The sequence below is a fragment of the Megascapheus bottae genome, chromosome 5, assembly GCF_031878675.1.
Source record: "Megascapheus bottae isolate mThoBot1 chromosome 5, mThoBot2.hap1, whole genome shotgun sequence".
Lineage (NCBI taxonomy): Eukaryota > Metazoa > Chordata > Mammalia > Rodentia > Geomyidae > Megascapheus > Megascapheus bottae.
Window position 1 is genome coordinate 74,834,034 of NC_143513.1, and position 21,753 is coordinate 74,855,786.

The 21,753-nt window shown below is 47.5% G+C and overlaps 1 protein-coding gene across 2 annotated transcripts in view; it reads right to left on the bottom strand.

Annotated features, from left to right (window-relative positions):
* Atp6v0a4 (ATPase H+ transporting V0 subunit a4) overlaps nt 1-21,753 on the bottom strand; it is a 57,311-nt gene that overhangs the window by 22,305 nt on the left and 13,253 nt on the right. The window contains exons 1-11 of one of the 2 annotated variants that reach the window (XM_090333377.1): nt 19,407-19,529; nt 16,539-16,671; nt 15,753-15,831; nt 15,497-15,591; nt 11,778-11,903; nt 10,771-10,865; nt 8,425-8,551; nt 6,007-6,089; nt 4,615-4,708; nt 2,859-3,071; nt 901-1,051 (exon numbers count right to left, since the gene is read on the bottom strand). In XM_090333377.1, the coding sequence (XP_090189503.1) occupies nt 901-1,051; nt 2,859-3,071; nt 4,615-4,708; nt 6,007-6,089; nt 8,425-8,551; nt 10,771-10,865; nt 11,778-11,903; nt 15,497-15,591; nt 15,753-15,831; nt 16,539-16,655 (1,180 nt within the window). In that variant the 5' untranslated portion in view covers nt 16,656-16,671; nt 19,407-19,529. Of the gene's footprint in view, nt 1-900; nt 1,052-2,858; nt 3,072-4,614; nt 4,709-6,006; nt 6,090-8,424; nt 8,552-10,770; nt 10,866-11,777; nt 11,904-15,496; nt 15,592-15,752; nt 15,832-16,538; nt 16,672-19,406; nt 19,530-21,753 lie in introns of those variants that run through there. The other variant, XM_090333376.1, reaches the window with a different exon arrangement.

Below are 21,753 nucleotides of genomic sequence, written 5' to 3' on the forward strand. Positions count from 1 at the left end.
TGAGTTCAATTCCAAGTGCCAGCACACTCCAAACGTGTTCTACTGCTGCCTTCTGTAGTCTCTCCACCACCACCTTGATGGTGTCTCCCTCGTTAACACACACCACACACCATACACCACCAGCAGACACTGACACCTGCATCGACCCCCGTGGCCCCCACATTCCCAAATCAGGCACAAGCCTAGACTGGAGGACAACACCACAGCACCCGGCCTTTGCACTTTGCTATCTAGGTCACCAAGATCTGAAACACTTGTCACCAAGACTCAAATCTCCTCAACCCACGTCCCTATACACATACACATAGCCAGGCCTGCAAAGACACGAGCTAGCTAGGCCTAGGGTTGACTCACTGAAGAAAACAAGAATGGAATTTGGCTGTCTGGTGGTGCTGTCTTGAAAGAAGTGGACAGTCAAGCCGGGAGTTTGGCCTAGTGGTAGAGTACTTGCCTAGCATGCACGAAGACCCAGGTTTGATTCTTCGGTACCACATACCAGAAAAAGCTGAAAGTGGTGCTGTGGCTCAAGTGGTGGATCTCTAACCTTGAGAAAGCCCAAGGACAGTGCTCAGGCCCTGAGTTCAAGCTCCAGGACTGGCAGAAAGAAAGAAAATAGCCAGGTACGGTGGATGGCAACCACCTGTAATCCCAGCCTTCAGCAGGCAGAGGCAGAAGGATTGTGAGTTTGAGGCCAGCCTGAGCCACACAGTCAGCAATAACAAAAAAGGAAGGGCAGAAGACAAATGTTTTAGCAGCTGGAATTTATGAAAGGCGGGACATCAGGAAACCAAGCTAGACTTTAGGAATGTGGGTTTTAAGCACTTTGCCTCCTCTGTCCTCTGAGAGAGCCATCATACCAAATTTTTGCTTTCACCCATTGTACGATGCTTCCAATTTTACCTGGGTTTATCTCCCGGTAACTGCCCACGCCATATGCATCCACAATGTTCTGAAAGCCGGCTGTGAATTTATTGGTCCTATTAAAGGTGGGGGGAGGTGTTTTAGATTCCACTTCTGTCAAGATGGGGGCCATGGAGGAGCCGCTGAGTTCCTGCAGGAAGAACAATGAACTGGGGACATCTCATTGTTATTGTTGTTGGTCATGGGGCTTGAACTCAGCCTGGGTGCTATCCCTGAGCTCTTTGTGCTCAAGGTGAGTGCTCTGCCACTTAAGCCACAGAGCGACTTCTGATTATTAATTAGAGACAAGAGTCTCACAGGGACTTTTCTGCTGGGCTGACTTCAAACTCTGATCTTCAGATCTCAGCCTCCTGAGTAGCTAGGGTTACAGGTGTGAGCCACAGGTACCCAGCTCAGGATATCTCTTAACCTTGATAGAAAGCAGTTTTTTCACTCTTCCCTTTCCCAGCCCCCCAACTTGCTTGTTATCTAGACTCTTCTAGATCTAGCACACCTTAGAGGCATTAAAGAGATCCTGAACTGAGTGGCTCACACCAGTGATCCCTAGCTACTTGGGAGGCTGAGAACTGAGGTTCAAAGTCATCCTAGGCAGCAAAGACCATGAGACTGTGATCCAGTTAACCTGCAGAAAGTCTGAAGTGGGCTATGGCTCCCCAGCCCACGGTCAGACAGCAAGTTCAGGAGTTTCTTTTCTTTTTTCTCTTTCTTTGTTTCTTTCTTTCTTTCTTTTCTTCCTTCTTTTTTTGTGGTTCATGGGGCTTGAACTTGGCCTGAGCTCTGTCCCTGAGCTCTTCAGCTCAAGGCTACAGCCCTGCCCTTGAGCCAAGCCCCACTTCCTATTTTCTAGAAGTTAATTGGAGATAAGTCTCAGGTCCTTTTGTGCCCAGGCTGGCATTGAACCTTGATCCTCAGATCTCAGCCTCCTGAGTAGCTAGGCATAAGCCACCATGCCTGGCAGGAGTTCCTTGCCCTGTTCTTATATTCTCATGGCGTGATTATCAGCTCTTAAATGGCAAAGCCGGGTCAGTTCCTTTCTGTATGTTCACATCCTCTGGCAAGTGACATGTGCCCCAACATCCTCTCATTTGCCACTTTCACTTCCTCCATGTCCCCCCATTCGAGGCCTTTCTAGCCCTATGTGGGGAGGGAGGCACTTCAGTTATTTCTGAGGACTGCAGAAATGGTCTGAAGTCACCTGGGAGTGAGTGTGGGCCCTCTGTGATTATGAGAGGCTGTGCCACACTCTAACTCCAGCAGGAAAACACCACCACCCCTCCCCACTCCCCTTAATCTTCACATGGTCCAGTGCACACCCTGTCATCCCCAGGAAGTACCCTCTGCCCTGCCCTGTCCAGGCAGATATGCCCTGTCTGGATAATTTGGGGCCATGGGTGGAGACACAGGAGTGTACAGGGGTTTATGAGAAACATGTCCTGTGTTCAAATCCTGCCTTCAGCATTGTTGCTGGAGCCAGGAAGCAAGAAAACTCCCCGTATCTCAGTTTCCTCTTCTGGATCAAAAGGAATAAGAATACCTCCCACTTCTTTCCACATTTAGACCACACGTCCTCTACCTTCTGATCCCACAGCCTGAATTTCCTTCCTTCCCCCACAGCCCCCATCTTTCCACAGCACAAACGATGTCAGCTGGCATAGCCTGCCCTGTCTCCCTACATGGGCTCTGAGTGTCTGCGGCTGCCAGTCTCACCCGTCCCTGTCCTATCTGGATGTCACCAGTGGGGTGCACAGGTGATTAGAACAAGCCCTCTCCCCACACCATCTATCATCACTTTCCTGTCTGATTTCCCTCTGCTGGTAGGAAATCACATTGTCCAAGCATGAGATTCTGAGAGTCCTAGAGCTGGTCCTGGGGCCAGCTAGTCTAGGAGACTAACACAGAACGCTGTAAGCCCCTTCGGTACCCCACCCACCACGCACCATGCCCTGCTGCAAGGCTCTCTTGATGCGCCCGGTGTCCGCCACCGGGAACCAGATCTCGGCGATGACGCACTGCTGGGTGACGTCGATGCTGCACAGGTTGAGGGTGTGGTAGATGGCCTTCATCTTCTGCACCTTGGTGAGCCAGGAGTGCCAGCTGGCAGCAGCTTCCTGCAACAGGCGCTGGCGGTGGGATTCCGTCTGCGTGATGACCTGGGCAAAGTTTGAAAGACAAGGCACACGTGTGTGGGAGTGGATGCGGTGGCAAACCCAGAGGTTCACCTGCCATGGTGGCTTCCCCGACCCACCTGGACTCTACCTGTCCTGACGGGCCACCCCGCCCCGCCCGAGCTGAGAGCCCTGAGGCAAACCCCATTTGCTCCCCAGGATTCTGTGGGCCTAGGTTGAATCACACCCAGCTGAGAATTCATTTTTGTTTGCAGGGTTAAGACAACCAGGTGCTGGTGGCTCACTCTTGTAATCCTAGCTATTTAGGAGGCTAGGATCTGAGTGTCATGGTTCAAAGCCAGCCTAGACCAAAAAAAAAAAAAAAATATCTGGGGCTGGGAGTTTGGCCTAGTGGTAGGGTGCGCTTGTCTAGCATTCACGAAGACCTGGGTTCGATTCCTCAGTACCACATACATAGAAAAAAAAAAAGAAAAAAAGCCAGAAGTGGTGCTGTGGCTCAAGTGATAGAGCCCTAGCCTTGAGAAAGCCCAAGGACAGTGCTTAGACACTGAGTTTAAGCCCCAGGACTGGCAATAAATAAAATAAAATAAAAAATCAGTGAGACTCTTATGTCCAATTAACCACCAGAAGTGGAGTTGTGGTTCAAAGTGATAGAGCTCAAACCCAGGACCAGGAAAAAAAAAAAAAAAAAAAAAGCTGATAGCAGAGCTGTGGTGCAAATAGAAGAATGCAAGCCTGGAGTGACAAAGCCACAAAAAGAACATGAGGGCCTGACTCTTTTAATACACACACACACACACACACACACACACACACACACGCATGCACAACACACACATATGCACACACACACACACACACACACAAATATGCACATATTTCTGAACTCCTTTCCTTAGGATCTAAAGTTACGCTAGCTTTTACAGTAGCCACATGCAGCTACTTAAATTCACATTTAATACAAATTAATAACAACCCGAAGTTCCATTCCTCTGTGTCACTGGCCACATTTCCAGAACTCCACGAGACTCCCAGTTTCCGGCACTGATGGTATGGGCTGCACCAGGAAGTTCTGTTGAACAGAATGTGCTAGAACATACCAACAGCTAGCTTCAGGGACCACTCACTGTCAAAGCTACTGTGACTGGAGAATGCTCTCATCTTGGTCATGCTTGGTGTCACTTCCTATGGCGACACCCATCTTTACCAGAGAAAAGAAGTTGAGCTGGCGAAACTTGATTGACTGTTTTTATAGAGTAGTTAATTAGTTTAAACAACTGAATACTGGCCAAACTGGTTGGCTGGAGGTGGAGCTCAAGGCTGCCAATCAAGGGCCCCTTTGACGGGATAGGGCTGACTCCAGCGACTGACGAGGGCTGTGGTCAATGCCTGGGCAGTACATGACTTAACCTCGGCATACTAAGGGCTATTTTCTAATTGCACAATCTCCGGCAGCTGCACAATCTCCAACAGCTGCCACCAGTCCAGCTCAGCACACCCTCCAGCCTGAGAAACAGGACAGCCAGAGCAGAGGTGGCCTCTCCAGACACCTGAGTCCTTCACTTACTGTGATTAAATCTTCCAACCTCACGTTGACTCCAGCCAGCATCTCTCTGCGCTCCGCCGCAGGCTCTGGACAGGGGTAGATGGTGGCCCGGAACCTGTGTTTAATGCATTCCAAAGAACACTGTGGGTTACTGCTGAAAGACGGCCTGCAATGGCTCTTCTCCAAGGCCAGTGTTGGCTGACTTGGGCCAGAGGGCCCTCCTCCTCCCAGAAACCCTCCTGTTTGACAGTCAGAAAATAAATTCCCAGGCCAAATTCAGGGGGCTCACACTTATAATCCCAGCTACTCAAGAGGCTGAGATCTAAGGAGCAAAGCTCAAAGCCAGACTAGGCAAGAAAAGCTGTGAGACTCTTCAATTAACCAGCAAAAAGCCAGAAGTAGAGCTATGGTTCAAGTGATAGAGCACCAGTTTTAAGTGAAAAGCTAAGGGACAGCAGCCAGGCCTTGAGATCAAGTATTGGCTCATGTATATGCGTATGTGTGTGTGTGTGTGTGTGTGCACGCTCACGTACACACACACACACACACACACACACACACGGAGGAAATGGTTCCCAGCTTTATACCCCTCTCTCTCTAGACACTGAAGCAATGGTTTTCTTGTGTGAATGAGCTTCATTCAAACCATAAAGCCTAGGACCTACTCTGGAAAAAAGACTGCACACCTGGTATCTCCTTTCCCCTCTAGCATCTATTCTTGTACACCATCCTTCTGAATTGAGTAATTTGATTATGAGGGGCTGTAAAAATAACTTAGCTGTGCTATGCCTTTTTTTTTGAGGGAGGGGGGGTGACAGTGGCTCATGCCTACAAGCCTAGCTTTTCAGAAGGCTGAGATCTTAGAATCATGGAACAAAGTCAGATTAGGGACATAAATCCACAAAACTCTTAATTACATACATGCCAGAAGTAGAGGTGTGACTCAAGTAGTACCAAGTCAGCCTTGGGCAGAAATGCTAAGCTAGAGACCCCAAGTTCAAGCCCAACTAATAGCACACACATACCAATTGCATTTTTTCTTCTTTTTTCTTTTTCTTTCTTTTTTTTTCTTTTCCTTCTTTTTTTTTTTTTTTTTTTTTTTTTTTGCCAATCTTGGCGCTTGAACTCAGAGCCTGAGCACTTTCCTTGGGCTTTCTCAAGGCTAGTGGTCTGCCACTGGAGCCATAACACCGCTTGCGGCTTTTTCTATGTATGTGATACTGAGGAATCGAACCCAGGTCTTTATGCATGCTAGGCAAACACTCTATCACCAGGCTAAACTCTTGGCCCTTTTTAGTCATAATCTTATCAAGTAAGATTCCAACAAACATGCAAGCTACCCAGTCATGTATTGTACATGGTACACTTCTGTCCCCAACCATCAGTAACCAAGCCGTGAATGGTCCCTCTTACCCATCACAGATCTTCTTAATTTTCTGCCTGAGCTGATCTCCTTGATAAAATATGATGAATATATTCTTTTTAATTTCTTCTTTCTGGGAAATCAGAATAGGTTTTTAAGCCTCAAAGGAATAGACTCAGTACGTGTTCCAGTACTACAGGCCCAGGTGGACTCTAAATTCAGCTCTCATTCTAAGAAATGTGATTCAAAACAAGAAAACAGCCAGAATAGGGAAGTAAGTTGCTGGAGCGCTTGAACATGAGCTGGACTGCCCCACCAGAGTTAACCCAGATACATCTGCATTGAAGGGATGAATGTGTGTTTGATATTTAACAAATGTAACAAAGTGCCTAATTTGCGTGCGTGTGTGTGTGTGTGTGTGTGTGTGTGTGTTTGATGGGGCTTGAACTCAGGGCCTTATGTTCTCACTTGGCTTTTCTACTCAAGACTGAGGGCTGGGGAGTTTGGCCTACTGGTAGAGTGCTTGCCTAGCATACACGAAGACCCAGGTTCGATTCCTTGGTAGCACATACATAGAAAAAAGCCGGAAGTGGTGCTGAGGCTCAAGTGGTAGAGCGCTAGCCTTGAAAAGGTCCAGGGACAGTGCTCAGGCCCTGAGCTCAAGCCCAGGACTGGCCAAAAAAAAAAATGACTTATACTCTACCACTTGAGCCACACTTCCATTTCTGGCTGTGTCTAATGGGGTGCCTCTGTGCACATATGTGTGCTTGTGCACACACATGCATATGTGTGTTTGTATTCATGTAGATGTATGTGTGTATTTGTGTGAGTGCCAGTCTTGGGGCTTATACTCAGTACCTAGCACAGTCGTTGAGCTTTTGTTCTCAAGGCTAGCACTCTATACCACCTCAGTCACAGGCCATTTCTGGCTTTTTGTAGTTAATTAGAGATGAGTCTTCTTGGAGCCGGACACAACTGAGATCTGAGGATAAAGGTTCAAAGCCAACCTGGGTAGAAAAGTTCATGAGACTCTTTTTCTTTTTTTTTTTTTCAGTCGTGGGACTTGAACTCTGGGCCTGAGCAGCACAAGGCTACCGCCCTATCCCTGGAGCCACAGCGCCACTTCCATCCATGAGACTTATCTCCAATTAAACCCCAGAAAATTTGTGGTAAAGTGCTAGCCTTGAGCTGAAGAGCTCAGGGACAGCAATCAGGCGCAGAGTTTAAGCCCATGACCAGAAAAAGTCTCTTTAGCTGGGGGGGCTGGTCGCTCATGCCTGCAAGCCTAGCTACTGATGAGGCTGAGATCTGAGGATCACAGTTCAAAGCCAGCCCAGGCAGGAAAGTCAATGAGACAAACATCAGAACATGTATATTCAGAAGGAAATGCAAATAAAAGGTACAGAAATACAGAAGGTTTCATTCACTCAAAGTAAATATTAGACATGCATAACATCAAAATAAGCCATCTGTGGCTGTGGCTCAGGAAGAGGCTAAGATGCAGTAGGAGAGCCCAAAGTGTCTACTGATTATGACAAATGAGGGAGACTCTTGGGCCTATGCTCCTTTGAGTCACTTAATATGACTTTTTCTAAGTCTTCCCATTTCCTTACTAATGGGGCGATGTCATTCTTTCTGACAGCAGCATAGAATTCCATTGTGTACAAATACCACATCTTGTTGATCCACTCATCAATTGAGGAGCATCTGGGTTTTGCTTAAGGCTAGTGCTCTGCCCCTTGAGCTACAGCACCACTTCCAGCTTTATATGTGTATGTGGTACCGAGGAATCGAATCCAGGGCTTCACGCATGATAGGCCCAAAGTTAAAATATTCTGTGTAAAGGATACAGGGCTCAGACTTGGGTCAGGAATAGAACGCTTGCCTTGGATGCTCAAGGTCCTGAGTTTGATTCTCACCAACATGATAAATAAATAACTAATTTTAAATAACAAATGCATAGTACTGGGGGAGAAAAATCTCATATTATCTACAATACTCTCTATACCCATAGAAAAACCATACACCATTATACCTGCCTAGGGTTGTAGGCAAGAGAAAAGGAGTGCAAGAATTGGAGAAAGGGTTGGAGGGAGGGAGGAGGGGAGGAAGAAAGGAAGGGAGGAAGACAGGAAGGAAGGAAGGAAGGAAGGAAGGAAGGAAGGAAGGAAGGAAGGGAAAGGAAAGGAAGAAAGGGAGGAAGGAAGGAAAGAAGCAAGAAAGGGAGGAAGGAAGGAAAGGGAGGAAGGGTGGGAGGGAGGGGAAGGAAGGGAGGAAGGAAGGAAGAAAGGAAGGAGGGAAGGAAGCAAGGAAGCAAGGAAGCAAGGGTGGGAGGGAGGAAGGGGATATTAGCATCATGGAATGAAAGCCACAAAGCTCTGAGAGCATGCGCACTCAGGGTCCTGGCCATAGGAATCTGGACAGCGCTTCCTGCAGGCCTCCCCTCCCCTCCCCTCCCCTGTCCTCACCGTGACCGGATCTTCCAGAGGCATATCCATCTCACTGAACTTCAAGTAGACATTTCCCCGGCAAACTCGCCACAGCAGCCTCTCAAAGGAAGCCATCCTCTCCCTGTGTATCACACCAGCTGTGAACCTGGGCAGAAGAGATGACAGCACTGAGGCACTGGGCACAGGGACGCGGGCACAGAGGTGGGGACCACCCCACTCCATGAGCAGGAGGCAGCTTCACACAGTCCTGGGCCCGGGGCCACAAAGCCACCTGGTACCCCAGCCCCAACCCACCCCAAATCTCTTTGGCCCTTCTGTTTCCAGGTATTTTGATTTTTGCTGACCTAAACTCCTCACAGGGCCATCAAAACAGTGACCTTTGTTAGTTTAGTGCTATTTTCCTGTGCCAATACTGGGACTCGAACACAAGGCCTTGCATTCTTACCTGGCTTTTTCCTGCTCAAGGCTAGCACTCTAGCACTTGACACCTCTACTCCTGGCCTTTTTTCTGGTTAATTGGAGATTAAAAGTCTCACAAACTTTTCTACCCTGCTGGTTTAGTATTACAATCCTTAGATCTCAACTTCCTGAGTAGTTAGGATTACAGGTGTAAGCCACCAGTGTGGGACAGTTTATTACTTTAAATGTATTACCTCTAAAATAATTTAAATGTTTTTCATTTTTTGGTTTTTGTTTTTTGGGGGGTTTTTTTGGTCAGTCATGGGGCTTGAACTCTGGGTCTGGGCACTGTCCCTGAGCATCTCAGCTCAAGGCTATCACTCTACCACTCGAGCCACAACACCACTTCTGTTTTTCAGGTGGTTAGCTGGAGATGAGAATTTCACAGACTTTAATGCCCGGGCTGTCTTTGAACCTCAATCCTCAGATCTCAGCCTCCTGAGCAGCTAGGATTACAGGCATGAGTCACTGGTTCCCAGCTCAATTTAAACACTGTAAATAAACAATTTAGGACAAATAATTTAAATAAATGTATTTTCTTTTCCTTTCATCCAACTAGAAGGCTGAAAAATATCTATTGACTAAAAATATCTGGCTGCGCCATGGCTCAGTGGTTAGAGTACCTACCTAGCAAGTATGCCTTTTTAATAATTAATAATAATAATAACTCCAAACTCACAATTTTTGAAATGTTCAGAAATATTTTCATTTGTGCTAGTTCTCAGGGCCCGGGCACTGACCCTGAGTTTCTTTTATTCAAGATTAGCACTCTACTACTTGAGCCACAGTTCTACCTCTAGATTTTCATAGTTTATTGGGAATAAGTCTCAGAGATTTTCCTACCCAAGCTGGCTTTGAACTGCCATCCTTAGATCTCAGCCTCCTGAGTAGCTAGGATTACAGGTGTGAACCACTACACCCAGCCAAAAACACTTGCCCTGAGTTCAAACTTCACTACCACAAAAGAAGTAGCTTTTAAAATCCATCAATCTCATTTAGACACTGAATGAAATATTGTTTAGAATTACCACACATTACCATTGCATGGGTGCAATTTGTTTATCTAACCATACCATTTCTAATTTTTTTTGGTTGGTGGTGGGGCTTGAACTCTGGGCCTGGGCACTATCACTGAGCTCTTCAGCTTAAGGCTACCACCCTACCCCTTGAGCCACAGCACCACTTCTGGTTTTCTGGTGGTTAATTGGAGATAAGACTTTTGTGCCTGTGCCAGCTTTGAACTGCGATCCTCAGATCTCAGCCTCCTGAGTAGCTAGGATTACAGGTGTGAGCCACCACTCCCAGCTCTAATTGTTTTTAAAAACTCAAAACTTAGGGGCCGGCGTCATAGCCTAATGGTAGAGTGCTTGCCTAGCATTCATGAAGCCCTGGGTTCAATTCCTCAGTATCACATATACAGAAAAAGCAGAAGTGGCGCTGCAGCTCAAGTGGCAGAGTACTAAAAAAGTGTCCAAGGACAGTGCCCAGGCCCCAAGTCAAGCCCCAAGACTGGCAAAAAAAAAAAAAAAAAAAACCTCAAAACTTTAGCTAGGCACTGGTAGCTCATGCCTATATTCCTAGCTACTGAAGAGGCTGAAATCTGAGGATTACAGTTCAAAGCCAGCCAGACAGGGAAGTCTGTGAGACTGTTATCTCCACTGAACAAACAAAAAGGCAGAAGTAAAGTTGTGGTTCAAGTGGTAGAGCACAAAAGGTCAGAGATAGTGCCCACGCGGAGTTCAAGCCCCAGGACTGGTACCCTCTCCAAAAAAAGCTTCAAATTCTAAATGCATTTTATCAAGTAATACTCTCAATACAACCCACGAAAACTTTTCACCTGCCAGGCATTTAGCTAAGGACAAGGACTCGTCTAGCCTTAACTCTTAGAAACTGAAGTCCACTTACCCCAACTTTCCAGTCATGAACGTGGGTATGGCTCTTAACTCCAGGAGACCAGAAGTGTCTTCAGTAAAGAAGTCTTCAGCTAAATTAGTTTCTGTCTGAAAGCCAGAGCACCAATACCATCGCTTAAATATACCAGTAACTGAAAGCACCCCACTCCTACACACTTCTCTCTCTTTTTTTCTTCTTTTCATTGTGCCAGTACCAGGACTTGAACTCGTGGCCTTCCGCTCTCCCTTAGCTTTTTTGCTCAAGGCTTGTGCTCGATTAATTGAGCCATAGCCCCACTTCTGGCTTTTTAGTGGTTAATTGGAAATAAGAGTCTCACAGACTTTCCTGCCTGGACTTGTTTTGAACTTCAATCCTTGGATCTCAGCTATGAGTAGCTTGGATTACAGGCATGAAACCCCAGTGCCTGGCTGATTTTGTCTGTTTTTAATGAAGCTTTAATTTTCCACAAATAATTAACAGAAGTGCACAAGCAGAGTGCTTGTTCCACATCAGAACTTTCTTGGGTTTCAATCTAACAGCCCCCTAGGCTTTCCTTCTGTCAGAGCCATTTTGTTTTGGGGGGTTTTGTTTGTTTTTGTCAGTCATAGAGTTTGAACTCTAGGCCTGGGCACTGTCCCTGAGCCCCTCAGCTCATGGCTAGCATTCTACCACCTGAGCCACAGTACCACTTCCGGTTTTCTGGTGGTTAATTGGAGATAAGAGTGTCATAGACTTTCATGCCCAGGCTGGCTTTGAACCATGATCCTCAGATCTCAGCCTCTTGAGTAACTAGAATTATAGGTATGAGAGAGCCACTTTCGGTGCATACTTTTTTCTTGAGCACTGTAATACTTTTGCCTCCAAGTCAGCCACTACCACCCAGAATCCTTTCCCATTCACCCATAACCTGGCTGTAGGCACAGAGACAATATTTTACTCCTATTCCAAACCAGCCAATGTTTCAAGTGAAAGCATGAGGCCTCAGAAAAGCACCCTGCACTCCATTCCCACCAAAAGACCTCAAAGAAGTCCTGGGTTTTTTTCAGGAGGTATTTCAGTTCCGTCAGCTCTAGGAAGGTCTTCTTCAATGCTTGCTGATTCTGGTTGGATTCCTGTAATTCTCCTTCCAGTTTTTCTAGAATAGTCTATATGGGAAAGAAAAAAGAAGGTAAGCCAGGCAAAAAGAGTTATGGCACTCTCACTATATATTAACCATGCTGCTACCAAAAATCAATAGGCATTTGGTGGCATATAAAGAAGCTGGACACTGCATGGCTATCCAGTAATCAACTCAATGCACATGCACATTGTAGCCTGAGCCCTCTCCACGTGGGGAAGGCGGGGATATGCTCTGAACATGAGCAAGGAGCTTTGTAGGGACCCCAAGGCATCCTGCCCCCAATTAAAACAGAAAAAGGAGGGGCCAGGAGTTTGGCCTAGTGGTAAAGTGCTTGCCTTGCATGCATGAAGACCCAGGTTCAATTCCTCAGTACCACATACATAGAAAAAAAAAAGCCAGAAGTGGTGCTGAGGCTCAAGTGGTAGAGCTCTAGCCTTGAGAAAGTCCAAGGACAGTGCTCAGGCCCTGAGCTCAAGCCCAGGACTGGCAAAAAAACAAAAAACAAAAAAACAACAACAAAAAAATATATATATATGGAGAGGAGGGGAGGGGAGAAAAGAGGAGAGGAAGGAAAGAGAAGAGGGGAAGGGGAGGGAAGGAAGGAAGGGAAGACAAAGGGTGGAGAGGAAAGGCAAGAAAAAGAAAGAGAAGGGAGGGGAGGGGATTTGTAAACACTTCCACTCTTCTCACTCAAGTTTCTGGGGTTGGAAAAATACTTATTTTCATGTTAACCATATTAATGTGCAATGTGATCCTGTTTTCAGGTAAATCAATACAAGTTTTCTTTGGGCTACCATTTAAGATTGTTTATACACTAGATATTAAGAATGATAATCCACATGAACAAAGTTCTTTGGGCTCCTCAGAATTGGTTTCTGAGACTGAGAAAGTTGGGAGTGAATGACTTGGAAGAACAATTAGGAAATGTCACACTGATGTGGAGCCCAAGCAGCAGGAGCAGGGAGGGGACTGGGAATGCAGACTCAGTGCAGTGGGAGAGGACAGTGGGGTTCACTGGGTCTGAAAGATGGGCTAGACTTGAAGGCAGTGGTGGTGCCAGGAGAGGCATGTAGTATGAGGCGCTGGGGGAGGAAAGCTAGAAGAAATGCCAGCATTGGGGCCAGCATGCAGTAAATGGGGGACAGAGCAGGGACAGGGCCCCGTCTCCATCAGGGGTCAGAGGAGGCTGAGCCCTTATCCTTATCAGTAGGGAACTGGTAAGACAAAGCAAAACCAGGAATAGAGAGAAAAGACTGGAAATGTTAAAACTGGAAAGTCTAGAAGATTCCTGCCATCATTCAGAAGCAGGAGTTCTAGCACAAACCAGAAAGATATCTCCCACACCCAACCACAGATTAGAAACTAAGGCAGAGAAGGGAGCAGAGGAGAGGGGGCTGTTAAACTCACAGGCCTGCAGGCCTCCAAGTTTTTCCCATATCAAGAGTTTAACAGGACAAGATCCAAGTTTTTTTTTCTAGAAGGGTTCATATCGATAGTAGAGTATCAAGAGTTATTCTACTGTGGCTTTACAACATTTGAAGACTGTAAGGGAAGGTGGCTTCAAGCAAGTATGGTAGCATATACCTGTAATCCCAACACTTTGGAAGCTGAAGGAAATAGGAAAACCTTGTGTTTCAGGCCAGCCTGGACTATGTAAGGAGAGCCTGCCTCAAAAGAAAAAAAAAATGGGGGGAGGGGTGATAGATTCATTCAAAAGAAAAAAATAATCCCAGCTGGAGAAATCGCTCACCTTGGAGAAGCCCCTCCCTAGTGATCCTTTCTCCTCAGAGGAGAAAATATTTGCTTTGCCAGCCAGAGCCCCTAGGCCTTTAGTAGTCTAGCTTCCCCAGCCTTCAACCCACCATCTCATTCTCCCTCCTCACCTGCTCCTGGCCTGGGCCCTGCTAGCTTCTCCCTAGGGCCCTGTGTACACATAACTTTACAAAGACAGGCTGGGAAGGAAAGAAAACAGGATCCAGCAACCATAACAGCCTAGGCTAAAGTCTTCCCTCACTTGACCTGCAGAATCCAGGCAGAGGAGAGGCCTCTATGTAGAAGACAGCAAGGTTGGACTGGAAACCAGTGAGTGCTTTTTATGGAGAGAGCTCTGTACATCTTCAAGCCACCTTCAAGGATACAGGCCTTTGGCCTCCAGTTTAATAGGAAGGATGGGGTGGGGGGAGATGGAAGGAAGAGGAGGAGAGAAAGGAAATGGGGGCAAACAGGGAGGGATGGAAGAAGGGACTGATTGAAAACAAAGCTGTGCTGGTGGCTCATGCCTGTAACTCTAACTATTCAAGAGGCAGAGATCTGAGGATCATAGTTCGAAGTCAGCCTAGGTGGGAAAGCCCATGGGACTCTTACCTCCAATTAACCACCAGAAAAAAACGAAAGTGGAGCTGTGGCTCTAGCCTTGAGCAGAGAAGCTCGGGGAGAGTGCCCAGGCCATGAGTTCAAGACCCAAGGCTGACCAAATTTTTTTTTTTTTTTGCCAGTCCTGGGCTTGAGCTCAGAGCCTGAGCACTGTCCTTGGACTTTCTCAAGGCTAGAGCTCTACCACTTGAGCCTCAGCACCACTTCCAGCTTTTTTCTATGTATGTGGTACCAAGGAATCGAACCCGGGTCTTCATGCATGCTAGGCAAGCACTTTAACCACTAGGCCAAACTCCCGGCCCTCAAAATTTTTTTTAAAAAACGGTGGGGGGATGCCCTTGTATCTGTGTCCTTTGAGCTACTCTCCGACAGTCCCTCTGCAATCACTTCGTTTCTGAGAGGAGAGAGAAGACCTAGCACTAAGCACCTTGTGAGGAAGGCAAACTGCCCTTCAAACAGGTAATGCCTCCTTATTGTCTGAAAGCAAACAGCCAAAGCTTCAGAAGAGGGCCTTGCCCTGTAATGAAATGATGATCACTTCTCCAGATCTCCCCTAAGGACAAAGACTGAGCTAATGGAAAGCCAGGCACCCACACTGAAGGCTGGAACTGTCTTAACTGCTCATGTGCCCCCACCCTCTTCTCCCTACTTAGCCAGAGGCCAAGGCCCTGTATCCCTGAAGAGGGCTGAAGATGTACAAAAGTCTCCATGTCTCTCACATCCAAGGAAAGGGGACCAACCCCACTTGAGACTACTGCACTTTCAGTCATGGGTAGGGAGGAAGGTTCTAAAACCCCAAGTTTTTACCCTGGTTTACTCCAGAGAAATAAGAAAATATACCATTGGGTCACATGTGGCTCAATCAGTAGCACCAGTCATGCATCCACAAAAGAAATCCTGGATCCTTGCTGGGCACTCAGGAGACTGAGATCTGAGGATCCTGGTCAAAGCCAGCCAGGGCAGAAAAATCCTTATGAGACTCTTATCTCCAATGAACCACCCAAAAGCTGGAAGTGGCGCTATGGCTCAAAGTGGTAAAACACTATTCTTGAGTAGAAAAGGATCAGGGACAGCGCCCAGGCCCTGAGTCCACGCCCCACAACCAACAAAAATGAAAAAGAAAAAGAAATCGGGGCTCTAAGCTAAGTGGGCCTCCCCAGACCTCTGCCCTGGACCAGCACAGTGACCCCCAAAGTTAGACATTAGTGACAGAACTCCTGAGTGGCTGGGAAATGGAGGCCTCACCTCCAGATGGATCATTTCCCGAGGGAGAGGGGTCTCAGGGTACTTCTCAGGCAACTGGATGGCGATCTCATCTTTCATCTCATCTTCTAGAAAATCTGAGGGTTGAAATGACACCAGTGACGTGAGAGGTCTGGCTGAGCATACAGGCCCCTCCCACCAGCTAAGCCCCACCTCCATGATCAACTCCAAGAAACCTACACATCCTCTGCAAAGCCATTTACCTCTGCTTCCACAGCAAAGGGGGAAGGGAACTTACGGAGGATTCTTTCTAGAGACTCACACCTCCGGACTTCGTTCACGAATTTCCTTTGGAAACTGTTCACGTTCACATTTAGCTAGGAGAAGGGGGTAGGGGTAGGAAATAAGATATATGTTAGGTGGCAGCAGCTGCGGACATCTTCCCTGTTAGTTTTACCTTTAAAATTTTTTATTTGGGGGCCAGAAGTGTGGCCTAGTGGTAGAGTGCTTACCCAGCATGCACAAAGCCCTGGGTTCTATTCCTCAGTACCATATACACAGAAAAAGCCAGAATTGATGCTGTGGCTCAAGTGGCCTTGAGCAAAAAGTGTCCAAGGACAATGCCCAGGCCCTGAGTTCAAGCCCCAGGACTGGCAAAAAAAAAAAAAATGGTTTTTGAGACAGGTTCTTGCTCTGTAACCCAGGCTGGCTTCAAATTTCAGCCTCTCAAGTGCTGGGATTACAAATGAATGCCATTATGCCTGGCTGTTGTTATTACTTGATGGTACTGAGGTTTGAACTCCAGATCCTACCTGCTAGGCTAGCAAAATATTGCTGAGCCACACCTCTGGGAGTTTTTTTTGTACTAGTATTTTTCTTTATTTGTTTGGTTTTAGTGTTGGTACTGGGACTTGAACCCAGAACCCCTACTCTTGCTTGGCTATGTTGCTCCAGGCTGAAGCTGCAGAGTCCTCCACTCCCAGAAGAAAGCTGTTTTTTTGTTAGTTACTGGGAAATTTTGCAGCCTTATCTATACCCATCGCATGCCCGCCTCTCTCCTATCTGCAAAGAATGTAGGACCTACATCTTTGAACTGCACCAATCCAAGTTCTCCCAGCTCAGCCACACAGCAGTAGGCAGCCTCCACCTGCAGAAAGAGCTGGGACAGACACATTTCCTCACTGCGAAACACAGACGCCATCTTGGCCAGTCTCAGCCTGCAGGAAGGGAAAAAAAAAAAAAGAGGATGTTTAAGACAATAGATGCAGAAAAACTTTAGGATGATTTCTCTCAGCTAAAAATGAAAATCCAACAAGACTCATTCCTGACTTAAAGAATAAAAATGCCAGCGGCACGTACCTGTCGTCCTAGCTACTGAAATCTGAGGATCTCAGTTCAAAGCCAGTCCAGGCAGGAAAGTCTACAAGATTCTAATCTCCTTTAACCAGCCAGAAATGGGAAGTGAGGATGTAGCTCAAAGGTTAAGCCAGAGTTCCAGGCCCTGAGTTGACACCCACAGAGAGAAAGGGGTGGGGAAGGGAGAAGGGAAGAGAGGAAGAAAGAAAAAAAGAGAAAGAAAGAAAAAGAAAGAGCAAGACAATGCTTTTTACTTTTTATCAGCTTAGACAAAGATTAAGGAGTGTGGGGTAGAAGCCATGGGAAGCTTGACCTGCCTTACAAGGCCCTTGAGAGGTTCCATGTGCAGCACCACACACATACCTAAGTATCCGTACAGATTTAAATATAAAAGGTATGTGATAAGGCTCAAGTTGTGGAGGAGAGAGAACAGGCCCTTTATACATTCAGAAACTAAAATGTTCTCTTCTTTTCATTTGAGCTCATGCTTCACACTTTCTAGATACCCCCGGAGCTAGGCCTCCAGCCAAAAAGTTATAAGATCTGAGGGGTGTTTTCTAGGGTATCTGTGCGTGTGTTTGTGTGTGTGCTCTCTGTGTCATTCAGAGTAGCCTGGGACTTACTATCTATGCTTGTCTCTGCCTACTAAGGAGCTGGGATTACAAGCATGTGCTACCACACCCTGCTGAAGTGTACATTCTTTGTAGCTTTCTCAGAGAGTATCTGTCAATATCTATTGAATTTTATATTACTCATGCCCATGACCCAATAGTTCTACTGCTAGTTGTTCAAACAAACCTGGGTCTGAAAGGAAAAACAGACACACAAAGATTTTCTGATGGTTAATTGGAGATAAGAGTCTTCCAGACTTTCCTGCTGGGGCTGGCTTCAAACCACAGTCCTCAGCTTTCAGCCTGCTAAGTAGCTAAGATTACAGGCCTGAGTCACAGAAGCCAATCTGGACTTCCTTTAGTGTTGACTGGAATGGAAAGCAGAGAAGGCTACCTTCCAAAGTTAAAAAAGCACTAGTGGTTCATACCTGTAATTCTAGCTACTCAGCAGGCTACAATACAAGGATCACAGTTCAAAGCCAGCCTAGGCCAAAAGAGTCTATGGAACTCTTATCTCCAGTTAACTAGGAAAATGCCAAAAGTGGAGGTGTGGCTCAAATGGTAGAGCACCAGCCTTGAACAAAAAAGCCCAAGCAAGGGGCCGGGAGTTTGGCCTAGTGGTAGAGTGCTTGCCTAGCACGCACAAAAGCCCAGGTTCAATTCCTCGGCACCACATTCATTAAAAAAAAAAAAAAAAGCCAGAAGTGGCTAGCCTTGAGAAAGTCCAAAGACAGTGCTCAGACTGAGCTCAAGCCCAGGGCTGGCAGAGCACAAGCAAGAGTGTGAGGCTCTGAGCTCTAGCTCCGGCACCCACACCAAAAAGAAGACGGAGGAGGAGAAGGGGGAAATTCCTTGCAAAGACTGGAGGCAAGTCCACTGTGAGAGCAAGGAAAAGTGTGGAGGGAGATGCATCAGCCGCCTTCTCCACCAAAGCCCTCCAGAAGAAGGTTCTCCGCTGCCGCCACTCTCTCATCGTCCCCCTCCAGGTGAGACTTCAGGAAGAACTACCACTCCTTCCCCAGGATTCCACTTGACAGAGGGCATAACCATTACTTGTCAGCTCCTAATCTCATTTCTGACAGGATCAGTTCTCAAGTCCTGAGCCAGCAGAGACTGCAGGATGGGCTTGTGTTCCCACTGCCATCCAGATTCCCGCACTCATCTCTTCACAAGCTAACGCCTACCCCCAGCCTTTGCCCATGCTTCTCCCTCGGGTCTGGAACTTCTATCTCTTCCTCTCCAGCCTCCATCCCCACATCTTCCACCACCCACCATGGCTCTCACCCCGGAGCCCCTGCCTCACGGAAGTCCTCTGGGAATACTGCACCAACTGCCATCTGACTGCCTGCCTTCTTGCTACAGCAGGGACTGGTTTTAAAATGTCTTCATCCCCACTGACCAGAAAAAATCAGTAGGCTAGAGCCTTGTCAGGCTTCTTGCTACCACTGGACTGCTATACTAACCTCAGGGACTCCAGAACAAATGCCCTAAGCGAGGCCCAGGTGGGTGGCTCACGCCTGTAATTCCAGCTACTCTAGAGAGACTGAGATCTGAGAATCCACGTTCAAAGCCAAGCCATGGAGACAAATCTGAGAGCCTGTTGTCTCCAATTAATCACCAGGAAGCAAGAAGCGGAGCTGTGGCTCAAGTGGGAGAGCATTCTCCTTGAATGAAAATGTGAAGGGGGGCAGTACGCAGGCCCTGAGTTCAAGTCCCCAAACTGACACAAAATAAATAACAATGACAATGACAATGAAACAAACCAAGTCCCACCACAACATACACAGCAGCCCCTCCCTCAAGCAAATGAAGATGAATCCAAAGGTAGGTGTGTGTGTGTGTGTGAGAGAGAGAGAGAGAGAGGGAGAGGGAGAGGGAGAGGGAGATGAAGAGGGAGAGGGAGGGAGTCTTCCCTGATGAATAAGGCGGAAAGGACCAGGACTTCACACACATCACCAAAACCACAGCCCCAAGTTCCTCCTTACCCCACTTTCCTCCGAGCTGTTTCCCCACGGGACGGAGAGGGGTGGCCGGCCGGGGGCCCAGCGGGGCGGCCTCGCACAGCCCCTGGGCCCGGGCTCCTTCCCCGCCGCGGGCGGCTCCGCGTATCCACAGGGCCGGGACGCAGAGCCAAACCTGCCGCGCCAGCCGGCCCGGCTCAGCCCCGCCGCACCTGCGCCCTGGGAGCCGACCTTGGGTCCCCGCGGAAGCCCGGGTGGCTTTCCAGGACGGGACAGTCGCCCGCCCCCAGGGGACAAGGTTCAGGGCCCCCTGACCCGGTGGGGAGGGGAGCTGGGGCGCAGCCCGGCTGACGGCCACACCCACCACCCCTGCAGCTCCCCACCGCCCTCCAGGGTACAGGGCCGGGAACAGGGCTTCCCCGTGCAGCCAGTTCCGCAGAAAAATCCAGAAAAGTCCGAGACTCCACGCCGGCCAAAAGCTGGCCCGAGGGCCTGGGTGTGCGGAAAGACCCGGTGAGCAAGCAAGCCGCTCACAATCAAACCAACAAGTACGCGTTGTCTGAATCCAGCCCGGCAGCCCTGCCGGACACCCACTCATCCCCAAAGGTGCCACTTGCGATGCTTCTCTCGTCGTCGTCGTCGTCGTCGTCGTCGTTGTTGTTATTGCCGGTGCTGAGGCTTGCGCTCAGGGCCCGAGCACCGTCCTTGGGCTTTCTCAAGGCTAGAGCTCTACCACTTGAGCCACAGCACCACTTCCGGCTTTTTTTTTTAATGGATGTGGTACCAGGGTCTTCGTGCATGCTAGGCAAGCACTCTACCCCTAGGCCAAACTGTTAAGTGTGCTATTTATGCTTTACATCTTGAGGATGTGTGTATTTATTTGCCAGGGGTGGGGCAGAGAGAGAAAGCCAAACAGGTTTTCACCAAATGGGGGGGGGGGGGCAAGGTGAATTAGAACAGCCATGGCAGGCATTGACATGAAAGAATCTTCCAGAGCAGTTTCTCCAGGTGGTGTGTGCTGATACCCTGTGAACACCCGTGGGGTGTAAAATGCTATCCCTAAATGATTGGCTGCTTTGGGTCTCCTTGCTGTTGTTATCTTGTTGTGATTCACACCTACGATCCCAGCTCAAAGCGTTAACCAGGATCAAGGTTCAAATCTTCCCTGGGTAAAAAATAAATAAATACTAAAAATAAATACATACTAAAAAAAAAAATCAAGAGACCCTACCTGAGAATAATTAAGAGTAAAAAGGACCTGGGGTATGGCTCAGATGGTAGAGAGCTTGCCAAGCTTGAGTTTTTAGCTCAATCCCCAGTACAACCAAATACACACACACACACACACACACACACACACACACACACCTCAAATCATGGTCACTCCTAAAATTCAGCAATGACTCCTTAATAATAAATATTCCATCAAGGAAAAAACAACAACAAAAACAGTAATGGGGAGATGGGGGGAATGTGTGAAGCCCCGAGCTCAATCCTCAACACCAAGAAAAGAAAGAAAGAATAATAGTGAGTACAGCCAGAAGTGTGGCCTAATGGTAAAATGCTTGCCTAGCATGCATGAAGCCCTGAGTTCAGTACCACATGCACAGAAAAATCGAGAAGTTAGCTGGGCACAGTGATTCCCATCTGTAATACTAGTGACTCAGGAGGCTGAGATCTGAGTATTACAGTTCAAAGCCAGCCCAGGCACTAAAGTCCATGAGGTTCTTAGCTCCAATTAATCACCAGAAAACTGGAAGTGGCATTGTGGCTCAAGGGGTAGGGTGGTAGCCTTCAGCTGCAAAGTTCAGATACAGCATCCAGGCCCAGAGTTCAAGTCCCATGACCAACAAAAAAAATTTTTTTAAGCCAGAAGTAGTGCTGTGGCTCAAGTGGCAGAACACTGGTCTTGAGCAAGAGTTCAAGACCAGAGTTCAAGCCCTGAGTTTAAGCCCCAGGACCCAGGACTGGTGATGATGATGATGATGATGATATTACAATTTTACCCAGTATAACTCAACTATCCACATACTATTCCTTCCCCAGAGTGGAGGTAAACTCTCTGAGTGATGTTGACACTTCTAATCTCTTGCAACTTAAATACTGCTGTGTAAATGTAACAGTATTTATAACAGATACAAAGTCAATACGTCTATGTTACATGACAAGGGAATAAGAAATGAAACAAGACTATTTGTTTAACACATGTATGTAAACACACATATTCATAACAGAAAAAGAAAAGGTATTCGTGACCACAAGTCTTGTTTCCGTAGTGATAACAGCTGTTACTCAAAACTTTCTAGGCAAGCGCTGGTGACTCATAACTATAATCCAAGCTACTCAGGAGATCTGAGGATTGAGGTTCGGA